Source organism: Paroedura picta, chromosome 7 (assembly GCF_049243985.1).
Source record: "Paroedura picta isolate Pp20150507F chromosome 7, Ppicta_v3.0, whole genome shotgun sequence".
Classification (NCBI taxonomy): Eukaryota; Metazoa; Chordata; class Lepidosauria; order Squamata; family Gekkonidae; genus Paroedura; species Paroedura picta.
This window is the reverse complement of record NC_135375.1, coordinates 114,164,065-114,176,544: the sequence shown is the minus strand read 5'-3', so window position 1 is coordinate 114,176,544 and position 12,480 is coordinate 114,164,065. Positions and strand designations below refer to the sequence as shown.

Sequence of the window (12,480 nt, the reverse complement as noted above, 5' to 3'; positions counted from 1 at the left end):
GAAGGGCTGTCATATAGAGCAGCAGTCCCTTTTCAGGCTGGGGACTGTGAGGGGGGGGGAGAGGGAGGCGTGGGCGACAGCGCACCGACGCCCGCAAACCAGCAGGTGCGCCTCCTTCCCTCTCTGCGGCGCGGCACTCACTGCACTGGGAACGCTCCATGGGGGGGGGGGAGGCGCAGGCGCCAGCATGCCGGCGCCTGCAAAAACCGGCCTGCTGGCGCCTCCCCCCCCCCCCCACAGCACAGTGTTTGCTGCGCCGGGAGGCGGCCTATTGCTTCCAGCGCAGCAACCGTGTGCTGTGGGGGGGGGGGGTATAGGGAGGCGTGCCTGGTGGCGCGCTGGCAGCCACACCTCCCCATCCCCTGCCATGGCCCGGTACCGAGGCCTCCAAGCCCAGTACTGGGCTGCAGCCCGGTAGTTGAGGAGCACCGATATAGAGGATGTAGCAGAGTTGTTTTCTGTTGCCCCAGAGGGTTGGACCATATCCCATGGTTTGAAACTAATTCAACAGAATTTTTGGAAGAAGTTCCGGACAGTTCGAGCGGTATCTCAGTGGAACAGGCTTCCTTGGTGGGTGGTGGTTCTCTTACTTTAGAATTTTTAAGCAGAGGCTAGATAGTCATCTAAGAGAAATGCTGATTTTATGAACTTGGGCAGATTGTGAGTGGGTGGGCAGGAAGGGATGTGCCAGCATTTGTCTCTTGTGGCCCTTCCTTGCATACCCAGGGAATTGCTGTGGGATGGTAGGTGAATTTTCTCCTGGCCTGGCTGGATTCTAGAGATTTTTGGTTTGGTGCGAGGATACGTGGGCATGAAATTGGGGTCACTATGGGTGGGCAGGTAGTTGTGAGTTCCTGTATTGAGCAGGGGGTTGGACTAGATAACCCTGGAGATCCCTTCCAACTCTATGATTCTTTTTATTTATATTTCAATTTCTGTACTGCCACTCTTGGAAATACCACCTCGTGGCGGTTTACAGGTAAAACAATAAAACTACGATATAAAGCCCCTTAAAAACCTGTATACAAAACTTGCAAACAGATGGTGTCATAGTCAAATTGTCTAGCTCTTCTAAGCCCTTCTAAAGCTCAACCCTAGTTCCAGCTTACTGATTTACTAAATGATGGGAGCTGGAGGTCTTGATCTTAAGAAAATAGGGCCGGATCCACAGTTTGATAACACTTTGATAACCATGATCCTAATTCCTTGCAGTGCAGTGCACCCTGAATCGTCCCGCCTTCTTTGCTGAAAGACTTTACCATGCCATGAAAGGAGCTGGCACAGATGACTCGGCCCTTGTGAGAATCATCGTCACGCGTAGCGAGGTGAGAATTTAAAGTACCATTCCCTGTGCCTCAGAGCATAATGCAAGAGCTCCAGGCACTCATGATACTATCTGGCCCTTCCTCTGAGCTGCCCAATCTGGGCATTGACTTTAAGCATCTGGGGGGGCTTGCTTTTCAGCACTTCTCTGGGCGATTGCAGCTCACCAGAATGCAAGCTAGTAGGCAGGAAAGAGAAGTGGTTCAGGGAAATAATGGCTGGATAAATATCTTTTCCTCTTCAGCTGACCTCAGTTGTCTGTTGCCTAGATCCAGCTGTGCTCATGGCCGAATTAACCACTATGTGCAAGTGCAAAGTGCTGCTGATTGCACAGCACTACCATGCTGTCTGGATACATGGAAGTTCACTTGCCTAACAAGCTTGGGCTGTCCACAAACAGTGAAGCTGCACATCCAAAAATCCACTTCTTGCTCATGAGCAGAGTGTAGGACACTGGTTGCTATAGCATTATAATGCTAAATTCTGCCACAATGTACTAGTTACAGCTTTCATTTTAAAAAGGCAACCGACAAAGATTCTCGTCCCTGATGTGGAATATCTACATAAGGGGCAAGAATCCTTGTTCCCTGCCCACTCCCTCCTCCCCTTCACGCCCCACTCCCTCCCCTGACTTGTGTGCATGGCTCCTGGGTGTGGCGGCTGGCGCCTGCACTGAGGCACTCTTGCCACTGCAGCCTTCACCAATCTGCCAAGGTTTCTCCCATTCTCTGGAGTGCAGGAGCAGGCTCAAAAGGCTAGTGGACGTGGCATGAGCCCAGTGAGACACAGCATTGGGGCACGCTTGCTGTTGCCGGCCCTGCAAGTCTTCCGATGCTGCTCCTACTCCTTGGATGGTGGGAGCAGCCTTGAAAGTCTGTCGGCACCAGAGCAACAAGAGCACCTCAGAGCTAGACCTCACTGCTCTGGTGCCACCGCCGCTGCCAGCAATCCACTGGTGTGCTCCTGAGGGCAGGATAATGGACATCACGTCCGTCTACATTCCCATTGTAGGAAGCGCGGCAGTAGATGTTCCACATCAAAACAACGTACAAGCCTATAGCTCTTTTCATTGTGAAGTTATAAGGTGTGCAGACTACACATTTTTTCTTATATCTCTACAATTAAAAAGGCTCAAGTGAAAGCAGGGAACCAGTATGTTGTTGCAATAAATTACATTGTTACACTATAACCAATTACATATTTCTGATTTTTTCCCTACAAAACACAAAAAGCCCTCTTGGAGTGGGTGTGTGTGTGGTGGTGGGGGGGTGGCAGCCAGAGGGAGCACTAGATTGGGCCTAAGGGACTTGTTTTATTACTGTCCAGGCCTTTATGCATGCGCCTGGGATGCAGCTTAACTGGAAGTGCACTGCCCTCACTTCATTGTACTTGATGTTCCGTGAGACCCCCACAGAAGCTTCCCCCTCCTTCCGCTCAAGGGAATTCTACTGCAGTCTTGATAGAGCTTTGCTTGTTTTCCCTTTGGCACAGATTGATCTAGTACAAATCAAGCAGCTTTTCGCTCACATGTACCAGAAGACTTTGGGCACCATGATCTCCAGCGACACCAGCGGGGACTACAGGCGCTTGCTGCTGGCCATTGTGGGTCAGTAGTGAGCACGGGCTCTCTCTCAGAGGAAGCAGAGCAAGGCCCGAGGGGGCAACCGGCTGACTGTCCTTCCATATATGCAGACTCCCTGTATCACAGACCATGTAAGCCAGTATCTGCTGCTGCTAATGGGTGACTTGAGGGCCCCCTATTTTGCACATATAAATTGCCTTAATTTAGCATGCCAGGTCCTTTAGTAATGGAAAATGAGGCATCTGCTGTTGATAACTTATGAAGAGTGTTTTTTTCCCCCCAGTTATACTCAGAACACCACAATATAAGCCATATGTAGAAATAGAAAGAATGAACATGCCAGAGAAGAACCTCTTCTGTATAGGAAGTGGGGCAAGTGAAAACCCTAGAAAGTCAACTCCCCCCCCCCCCACACACACACACTGTTCATAGGGTTGGGTCCTGTGACATCAGTTTTCATAGGGTCGGATCCTGTGGCATTATTCCACTTCCACACCTTCCTCTGGCATAAGACACTGTTGTTAATGGAAGGGGTCCTGACCCACAGTGGAGCAAGAGTCCGTGTGCGACCTTGGAAGCATCTTCATCCTGGAGACCTCTTCCCACTCCCTCCTGGGGCTGTAGAGGGCTGCATTTCTGGGGGGTGGGGAGGGGCTGTGTCTTCAGACTAAATAGTGCTAGAGTTACGTCCAAGAACTGAAAACCAGAGGCATTGCACTGAAACATGTCCTGGTCAGGGTGACTTTGCTTTCTGATACAGGAAGAAGTTTCACATCTAAAAGATCCTCATATAAGTAGAAGTGAATTAAGCCGGCATTTGGTAAGCTAGGATCCTGTGGTTTTGTTTTTATTTTTGTGTGTTCGTTGAAAACAACGGCGTCATATTCCAGGGCCTGCCGGAGTCCCTCAGGCAGTCCCTCTTGAGGGTTTCCTTTGGCATACGAAGGTGCCTTCTAGGAGTCACAGCAGGGGTCAGTCAGTCTCGGCCGAGGAGTGAGATGCAGGTGGGCAGCCACGTGATTCTGAAGGAGCAGAATAAAGTCTGACGCCAGGGGCACGAACAAGGTTTGGTTCTGGGTAGAAACTTCTATGTGCATGCACAAAGTGGCCTTAAAGGGGCCAGTGGACACAGACTACGTTGCACTCTGAGGAAGAGGGTACACAGCAACAAACCTGGTAGGGTTGTGCGATTCGGCCACCAAAGTGGGCATACGCGCCCGGCGTAGTGCGCTGGCTGCGCTGGGCGCAAAGGGCCGCTTTGGTGGCTGAATCGCAGAGCTTTGGTGCTGAACTGTGGAATCTTTTGCAAAATCACTGTGGAAAATAGTTTCCTTAGGCTAGAAACTAGGGGAGGGTTTTCCCAGTTCAATGGATACTGTGTAGCAGCACTGGGAAGCATTCTAAACTGAGCTGAATGTCAAAAATTAATCTTATCAGTCAAAGCTGCATGTAGAAAGAGCGTTCTTTACAAACCTTTGTAAACTGTCGTCCTATCCCTAGAGTAGGAACACCAGGACTCAAATGAGTATCTTGACCAGGGGTAGTCAAATTGCGGCCCTCCAGATGTCCACGGACTACAATTCCCAGGAGCCCCCTGCCAGCATTCGCTGGCAGAAGCTCATGGGAATTGTAGTCCGTGGACATCTGGAGGGCCGCAGTTTGACTACCCCTGAATTCTTGACAATAGAAGGACTCTTCTAAAAATTAGCCAAAGCTGGGGGAAGGAATTTCAATTTTTTGAGGATTTTGAGGTGCCCCTCCCCTCAATTCATTTGTGCCGAAAGCCAACTATTCGTCTTGGGTTCTAGGGAAGTCCGTCCATCATACTTGTCAGGAATGCTTTTCCCCTTGGTCTGACTTTGCCTGTGCTGGAGGTGAAGGGAGGGACTCCCAAGAACGCAAGCAGAGTCTCTCAGTTCCTGCCTTAATTTCTCCTTGCTGATTGTTGCTTCATCCCCTTGAAGTATGTCTGTCATCTGTCCTGAAGGTGTTTGCTTCCTTGCTATCCAGTTGATGGAGAGTTTGGGGGAACTTGGAATCTTGTTTACTCGCCTGTGATATTGTTGGTCTTAATAAAAAGACATTATGGTACTGTTGTGTTCAGACTTTTCTATGAATTGATATGGATACTTACAGTCCTGGTCTGTTTGGGAAAATACTTTTCACCATCATATTATTAACAAACATCTTGGCTCAGGCCAATCTGATATTGTCAGATCTTGAATACTCCCGGGAGCATTTGGATTACTAGCATCCCTATACTGCAGAGGCAAAGGCCGGGCGGGGTATTTAATTTCTTTAAATTATTTATTTAAATATTTTCTTTTCATAGAGGTATTGAAGTACCAATTCATTTACAAGTGAGAGGAGCAACCACTGAGGAAAATTTAACAGGAGATATCTAGAAATGTTTTGGTTGGATCCTGCAATAAAGCCACACAGAAAGACCTTTTATCTTATTTTTCTTTATTCTGTTGCCTTTTCACCTGCCAAGTTTAAAGCTGAAACTTGACAGACCAAAACATTTCCCTGTAAAAGTGAAGCAAAACAGTTTGTGTTCTGTTAAGTATGCCGCAATCAGAGATACTCCAATGAAGAATTTTTCAGTTCTTCAGTGTCCTAGGCAGAATCAAACTGTATGTATATACGTTGAAGCATGAGGGTGGGGGGAAGTAGGCAGAGAAAGAGAGAAGGTGTCGCTCAACCAAAAGAAAAACAAGTCAGGAAATGGGAATCATCACAGAGGCCTTGCTTTATGGCAGTGGTCCCCAACCTTTTTATCACCGGGGACCACTCAACACTTGACAATTTTACTGAGGCCCGGTGTGGGGGGGGGGGTAGTTTACTCCTCTACTCTCAGCCACTGCCCTAACGCTCTCTGATCGCTATGGTAATGTTTAAACATCCCTTCAAAATAAGATACAGACACGCCACAACAATGAACATAAGGAACATTTTATTTTCATGGAAATTTTAACTCATGACAATGACAAATCAATGGGAACCCTGAGCTTGTTTCTCTGCAATGAGATAGTCCCATGTGGGAGTGATGGGAGACAATGACACCCGAAGTGTGTAGTAAAGGGCCGGGGGGGGGGAAGGCATCATTCGGGGCCCACCTCCAATTAGCCGAAGGACCACATGTGGTCCGCAGCCCACAGGTTGGGGATCGCTACTTTATGGTAACAGTTTATTTGCCTTAAAAAGCCAGAAACCACTAAAAGCCCATATGAAAGGGACCCAATTCTCATTGTCAAATGTGTGGAATATTAAGCAAAATCATAAGAGTTAATAAACAGCAAAAATCACAATTTTCAATATCAAAAGAAAAGACATCAACACCAGTTGGAGCTGTGACCCATGCACAAATTTTATTGTGCGCTTCTTTTTAAAAAATACTTAAATGGTTTCAACATGCATCGAATCTCCATCTGAGATAGGATTAAACACAAGGCTGCAATCTGCAGCAAACCAAGGTGAGATGAAATCAGTAGACGTTCAATTCCTGTAGTTTCCCACACAGGAGGCAAAAAGTTAGAAAATGTCAGAAAAAATCAAAGTATATAATATTTTGATCAAGTTTGTTACTTATGAAATCAGCACATGGTTTCCATTTTATCAAACAGACCAGTGTCTATCAAAAAACAACATGCACCCTGATTTTATATCTTATTAACACCTTAATATTGAACATACTTGCACTTTATGGCCAATCCCCCCCATTAAAATAACACTCTTGCAGCCACGCATTTCAATTATCATTTGCTATTTATACAACTTTAATATAATGAACTAGAATATCCATAACATCTATGACTGCATAAGGTGTTTTTTCCCCTGTACATCGTAGTTCTATATATTAAATATTGGCAAGTGAAAGCAGGCACACATGAAATATAAAGTCAAACTTGACAGATTTGATATGAATTTTTTTTTAAGCATAATGTACAAAGTTTAAATAGAAGTATCTATTGTGATCTTTTTAAATATTCAAGTCTGGATAAAGACTCACAAAGTTGGGCAAAAAGAGGGCTGTAAATTAAATAATTTTCAAAATCTATGTTCAAGTAATAAAACATTTCTATACAGAAACTGTCTGATGAGTCAAATTTCAAAAACTAGGCTGATCCTTGCACAGAAGCAGCAATAGGGGGACACCTGAGGTTAGCTCCTGACAGAATGGCTACGATTTTTGCCATTTCCCTCCCTTCTTAATACATGTTTGCAGCTTCAGATTTCTGCTTTTAAGACTACTGCAAAACTATCATTTAAATACATTTCATCTGACTGGTTGATTAAAAAGCAAAATCAACCAACCCCATAGCTTTTTATCCTGAAAAGATAATCCCATTCTGTAAACATAAGAAGTGCGGACAGATTCAGTGAATTCAATGAGCAGCTCTATTTTGCTTTTGTGACAGCAGCCGAGTCTCGTCCCCAGATCTTGCTCGGCAGTTGGGATCTGGCAAATTTCTGCTCTTTACCCGTGGATGCAACACGGCTTCTCAGTTGTAGGAACCAGCTGTGCGCGTTCCGTGGACCTCCCTGGGCTCTTTGGCTGCCGTCTTGTCAAGAAGCAGTCTCAGGCAAAATGAACGGTGAGCAAGGAGAACAGGTGGTGACCTGGGCAAAGGGGCTGGGGGTCACTGGGCATTGTGGCTGCCAGTCCCATCGTCTCCAAGGGCATGAGTTGTGTGCACATAATCAATGCCGTCCTGCTTGAGAGCATCTTTTCTTGGGGGCATTCGCTCATTGATCCTGTCCAGACCTCTGGCCTCTTCAAAACTGCAGATTTTATGTTGCAGAGAGAATCCTCGTATTGCTTAACAAAATGCAAATGTGACAAATCAGTAACGAAAGGAAAAAAAACAAGCCCGTTGCATAGAGCACCTTACAGATAGGACAAGATACACATCGGCACAAAAAAGAAGTGACGGCTCTCAGACTGCCTCTTCAGATATGAACAACCCCCTCCCCCAGGGAGCCTCATGAAAATGAGCAGGACTTGGGTGGAGGGGGGGGGAAGGTCTGTAACACCTCTAAATCTGTCCCCTGCAGGATTCTGGGTGACTAGGAATCGGAAGCCCACTCATGAAATCCACAAGAGATTTCAGAATGAGAAAGTGGTGGAAATGTCGTACTTGGGTTTATAAAGACACTGATTACTAAACTGGAAGCCGCTATACAAGGAGAGCAGCTACATTTTGGCAGATTGGTAGGGAAGAAGCAATTTCATTTTGAGAGTTACTGATAAAACTGTTTGGTTAAGGGGGGGGGGCATTATGAGTGCACGTGTGAGGCTACAGAAGCTGCTCCATTTCCCATAAGCACAGCAAAGGAATGTTGGGCAGGCAGATTTCCCATGCAAAGGAAGTGCAGCCTTCCCCATCAGTGCCCAGCAGCCCCCAGTAGTTGCTTGTTGCCCCCATTTCTGGCTTGTCCACACCAACTCCACCTGTCTTCAAGCAGCAACTGGTATCATATAAGGCAGGGGTAGTCAAACTGCGGCCCTCCAGATGTCCACGGACTACAATTCCCAGGAGCCCCCTGCCAGCGAATGCTGGCAGGGGGCTCCTGGGAATTGGAGTCCGTGGACATCTGGAGGGCCGCAGTTTGACTACCCCTGATATAAGGAAACAAAAAACTCAACCTGAAAAACAGGCAAGGACCAAAAAGGTTAGGGATGAAAGCAGTGATAAAAATAGAAACCTCTTATTGAAGCTCATATATTTAAAAACATTAAACTATCTGGGTGAGTGCACCAGCACTGCCAAGTTCCTAGGACCTGTCCCTCACCCGTTTTGATCTGACAGATCTTCACCAGAGGGAAACTGACCAATGAGAGACCTTCCATCAGAACAGCACACAGGAGGATTCTCAAATCTCCAGGGAGGTATAAGATTCTGAGGATTCTGCTAAATAAGAGCACCTTGCAGGACCAGAAAAAGTAAGTTTTTTCATCCACCCACCTTGTAATATTATACTAATATATATTCACTATAGCAAGAAAGCCGATCGCAACCATGAATGCAATGGGCGCTAGGACCCAGGGGACACCAGCAGACACAGACCTCTCTCTCTCCATCAGAGGAGGAGCCGTAGGAAGTAATCCGGGCTGTTTGTAGCAGGTAATGAGGGCTTGTTTGGGTGGCTCTCTCTGTCTCCCTCGCAGCAGGAGCCATAGCAGGTAATCAGAGCTGGTTAGCGGTTTGGCAGGGCTCTCTGTGTCTCTCTCTCACACGCTGGCTCCTGCAGCATCTGAGAGCAAAGTGGCTAGCATCCAGGGAGTTAGGACGGGAGCTGTAGGTGCAGGGCCAATCAGGGTGTGGCCAGCTTTGCTGGCGGCACCCTGATTGGTCCTATTCCAACTCGAACAGCCAGGACACTCTCCACCCCCAGGGCTATTTCACAAATATTTATTTATTAATTTATTAATGTATTTATTAATTTATTAATTTATTAATTTTTATTTTTATACAGCCCTTCCCTACGGCTCTGGGCAGTTTACATAAAACATTTTGGAACATTTACATAGAACATATTAAGAGGAACAACAAGAAGAAGAGTTGGTTCTTATATGCCGCTTTTCTCTACCCGAAGGAGTTGCAAAGTGGCTTACTGTCACCTTCCCATTCCTCTCCCCACAACAGACATCTTGTGAGGCGGGTGAGGCTGAGAGAGCCCTGATATCACTGTTCGGTCAGAATAGCTCTATCAGTGCCGTGGCAAGCCCAAGGTCACCCAGCTGTGGCTGCACATGGCGGAGCACAGAATCGAACCCGGCATGCCAGATAAGAAGTCCACACTCCTAACCACTACCCCAAACCGACCACAATGGATAAGGATGTGTGTGCATCTGTCAATTTACCTCTTACGAAGGTCTGTCAGATGTGTTAGGGACAGGTCCTAACAACTTGATAATACTGGTGCACTCACCCAGATGTTTTATGTGTCCGATCAGATATTTTAATGTTTTTAAATATATGGGCTCCCAATAAAATGTTCCTGTTTTCATCACTGCTTTCATCCCTAACTTTTTGGGGTCTCGTCTTTCAAGCAGCAGCTGTCAGATCAAGGGTGCTTAGGCTGTTCCTGCATTGAGTAAGGGGGTTGGACTAGATGGCCTCTATAGCACCCTTCCAACTCTATGATTCTGTCATTGGTGGTCACTCTAATAAGTCACTCCATGCCTGCCAACCAGGCTTTTCTTTCTGAATGCCCTTGGAAGATACCCTGGGGAGAAGGCAAGGAGCATGTGGAGAGTTGTCACTTGGTAAGGAACTTTCCCCATTCTTCTTTGGTCTCCTCTTACTGAGGCAGCTCTGTGTGTGTGTGGAAAGGGGAGAGGGAGGGCAGAATTTGTGGGTGAGTGTTTTGTAGCCTGTTACAGTGTGGTTTGTTGTGTTAAGTATTATAAGAGCTTTTGGATGGGCCTGATGGAGCAAGTGGGTGCTGGGGGTGGTGAGCAACAGATGGATTACAAGCTCTGCCCAGTGCTGAACTGTGACCCTCTGAGTTAAAGGTTCCCCCTCATAAGAAGAGGCTCTTGTCCTGTGGCTCTTTCCCTAACTACCTTATCCTGAAGATAAAGATGGTGAGTGGATGGTCAGGAAGAGATGTGCCAGTGTTTGTCTCTTGTGGCCCTTCCTTGCATACCCAGGGAATTGCTGATCGTCACTGTGGGATGGAAGGTGAATTCCCTCCAGGCCAGGCTGGATTCTGGAGATTTTTGGTGTGTGGAGGGGATCACTTGGGAATGAAATTGGGGTTACTGTGGGTAGGCAGGTAGTTGTGAGTTCCTGCATTGTGCAGGGGGTTGGAGTAGATGACCCTGGAGATCCTTTCCAACTCGATTCTGATTCTAAAAATCTGATTATTGTATTGCTAGCTGAGTTTTTTAAATAGTTCATTAATGATTTGTACAGTAATGCTAAGAGTGGAAGAATACAGAGCAATGGTTAAACCCCAGAGCAGTACTGGCAGTCCAAATTGTAGCCAAGCTCCAAGGAAGCATCTCAGATGCCCAGGGAAAGCCGTTGAGCTATTTGGCATGGCAGCCCTCTGATCCCAATTCAGCCACTGTAATGCTTGCCACCCTTGCAGGTCTTGGTACACACTACACACAACCAAGGTCACACATGACAAAAAAAAGTTCCTGGTTCAAGAAGAATAAATCTTGTACTACAGGCGTATTATGGAAATGAGAAGATACAGGCTCCAGTTCAGAAAAGCCCAAGGAGAGACACACAGCTGTAGTTTAATTGTGGGCACTGCTTCCCTTACAAAGCGCTTCCCATGGGTGACACTGGGGATGGCTCTTGAAATTTGGGGGCAGCTGCTAGCTCAGAACCTCTGCTTCAGGTGTTCTTGTCTGGGCTTATACATAAACAGGAGCCTGTTGGGCTAAGCCACAGTCATGATCAGCAGAAACATGCAAGATGTACAGCATGCGGTTGCCCAAGGGTGATGACTCTACTCGCTGAGAAGAAAATCCTCCAATAGCAAAGGGTGATGGTTGGGACAAGGTGAGACGTTACACAGATCCAATGAATCAATGCGCTGATTCATCTTCAGGGTGTGCAAGCTGAACCTAAAACACACCCCCACCACCCCAGCACAGCCTCTGATGTTTCCTCCCAGATCCCGCCACCCCTGCCCGCAGCAAAGACCCTGCGACCCTACCTTTTCCAGCCTCAATTGCCTCTACCGTGGCTGTACGGAAGTGAGCAGATGCATGCAAAATGAACGGAAAAGACGCAGAGTGTAATCACATATAGCAGACGAGGAGACTATGTCAGCATAAGAGCTCCATTGATCAAGTTCCCTTAAAAAATCACAGCTTCCATCTTGCTCATTTCTTGTCTTTCGGACTAGCATTTATCATCTTTGAAAGATGCCGCTAACACAACTTTCCAGCAACACTCCAAGGGTGCAGCGTTGTTAATTTACTGGCGGTCTTCTCAACATGACAGTGCGGCCAAATAAGAAGCCTTGAAGTGCTGCGGTCTTTGACTAGTGAGGCAAACTATTAGTTTACCAAAGACCAGTTTCTTCTTTGTCATCATCATGAATATAAAATGATAACTGTGTAGCAGATATACCATGAGAATTACAACCATTTTCCACACAAGACATCAAGATAAAACTTACAGTAGTTGCTTTATATTTATGGTTTAGGACAGGGGTGGGCAAACTGTGGCCCTCTAGATGTTCATGGACCACAATTCCCATGAGCCCTTGCCAGCGAATGCTGGCAGGGGCTCATGGGAATTGTAGTCCATGAACATCTGGAGGGCCACAGTTCGCCCACCCCTGGTTTAGGGTATAAAAGTAATAATGGGGGGGGGGGGGCAGGTGAGCATTTTAAATCTTGAGGAAGGAGGACTAATGGAGATCCCACCTGCATTTCAGCATGCTGGCTCTTCAAGGGGTTGTCTTTCTTTTTTTCCTCCATTTTATTTTGAGAAGCAAAACGAGGTCGTAACTTACCAAACAGGATATAAAATTAAAAACTCTCAATACACAATACCAATATAACATTCTAATGCAGCGTCATCTAACAGACCCAAATCAGT

General features: G+C 46.7%; 2 protein-coding genes across 20 annotated transcripts in view; one reads left to right on the top strand and one right to left on the bottom strand.

Annotated features, from left to right (window-relative positions):
- ANXA7 (annexin A7) overlaps positions 1-4,996 on the top strand; it is a 35,450-nt gene extending 30,454 nt beyond the window's left edge. For all 6 annotated transcript variants that reach the window (XM_077346045.1, XM_077346039.1, XM_077346040.1 and 3 more), the window contains exons 13-14: positions 1,213-1,325; positions 2,815-4,996. In XM_077346045.1, the coding sequence (XP_077202160.1) occupies positions 1,213-1,325; positions 2,815-2,937 (236 nt within the window). In that variant the 3' untranslated portion in view covers positions 2,938-4,996. The remainder of the gene's footprint in view (positions 1-1,212; positions 1,326-2,814) is intronic.
- A 1,254-nt stretch (positions 4,997-6,250) lies between these two features.
- The window catches only part of PPP3CB (protein phosphatase 3 catalytic subunit beta), a 50,875-nt gene continuing 44,645 nt past the window's right edge, over positions 6,251-12,480 (bottom strand). For 11 of the 14 annotated variants that reach the window (XM_077346038.1, XM_077346025.1, XM_077346035.1 and 8 more), the window contains 2 exons: positions 11,588-11,617; positions 6,251-7,727 (listed from right to left, as the gene is read on the bottom strand). In XM_077346038.1, coding sequence (XP_077202153.1) covers positions 7,549-7,727; positions 11,588-11,617 — 209 coding nt within the window. In that variant the 3' untranslated portion in view covers positions 6,251-7,548. The remainder of the gene's footprint in view (positions 7,728-11,587; positions 11,618-12,480) is intronic. The other 3 variants (XM_077346027.1, XM_077346031.1, XM_077346030.1) reach the window with 1 other exon arrangement.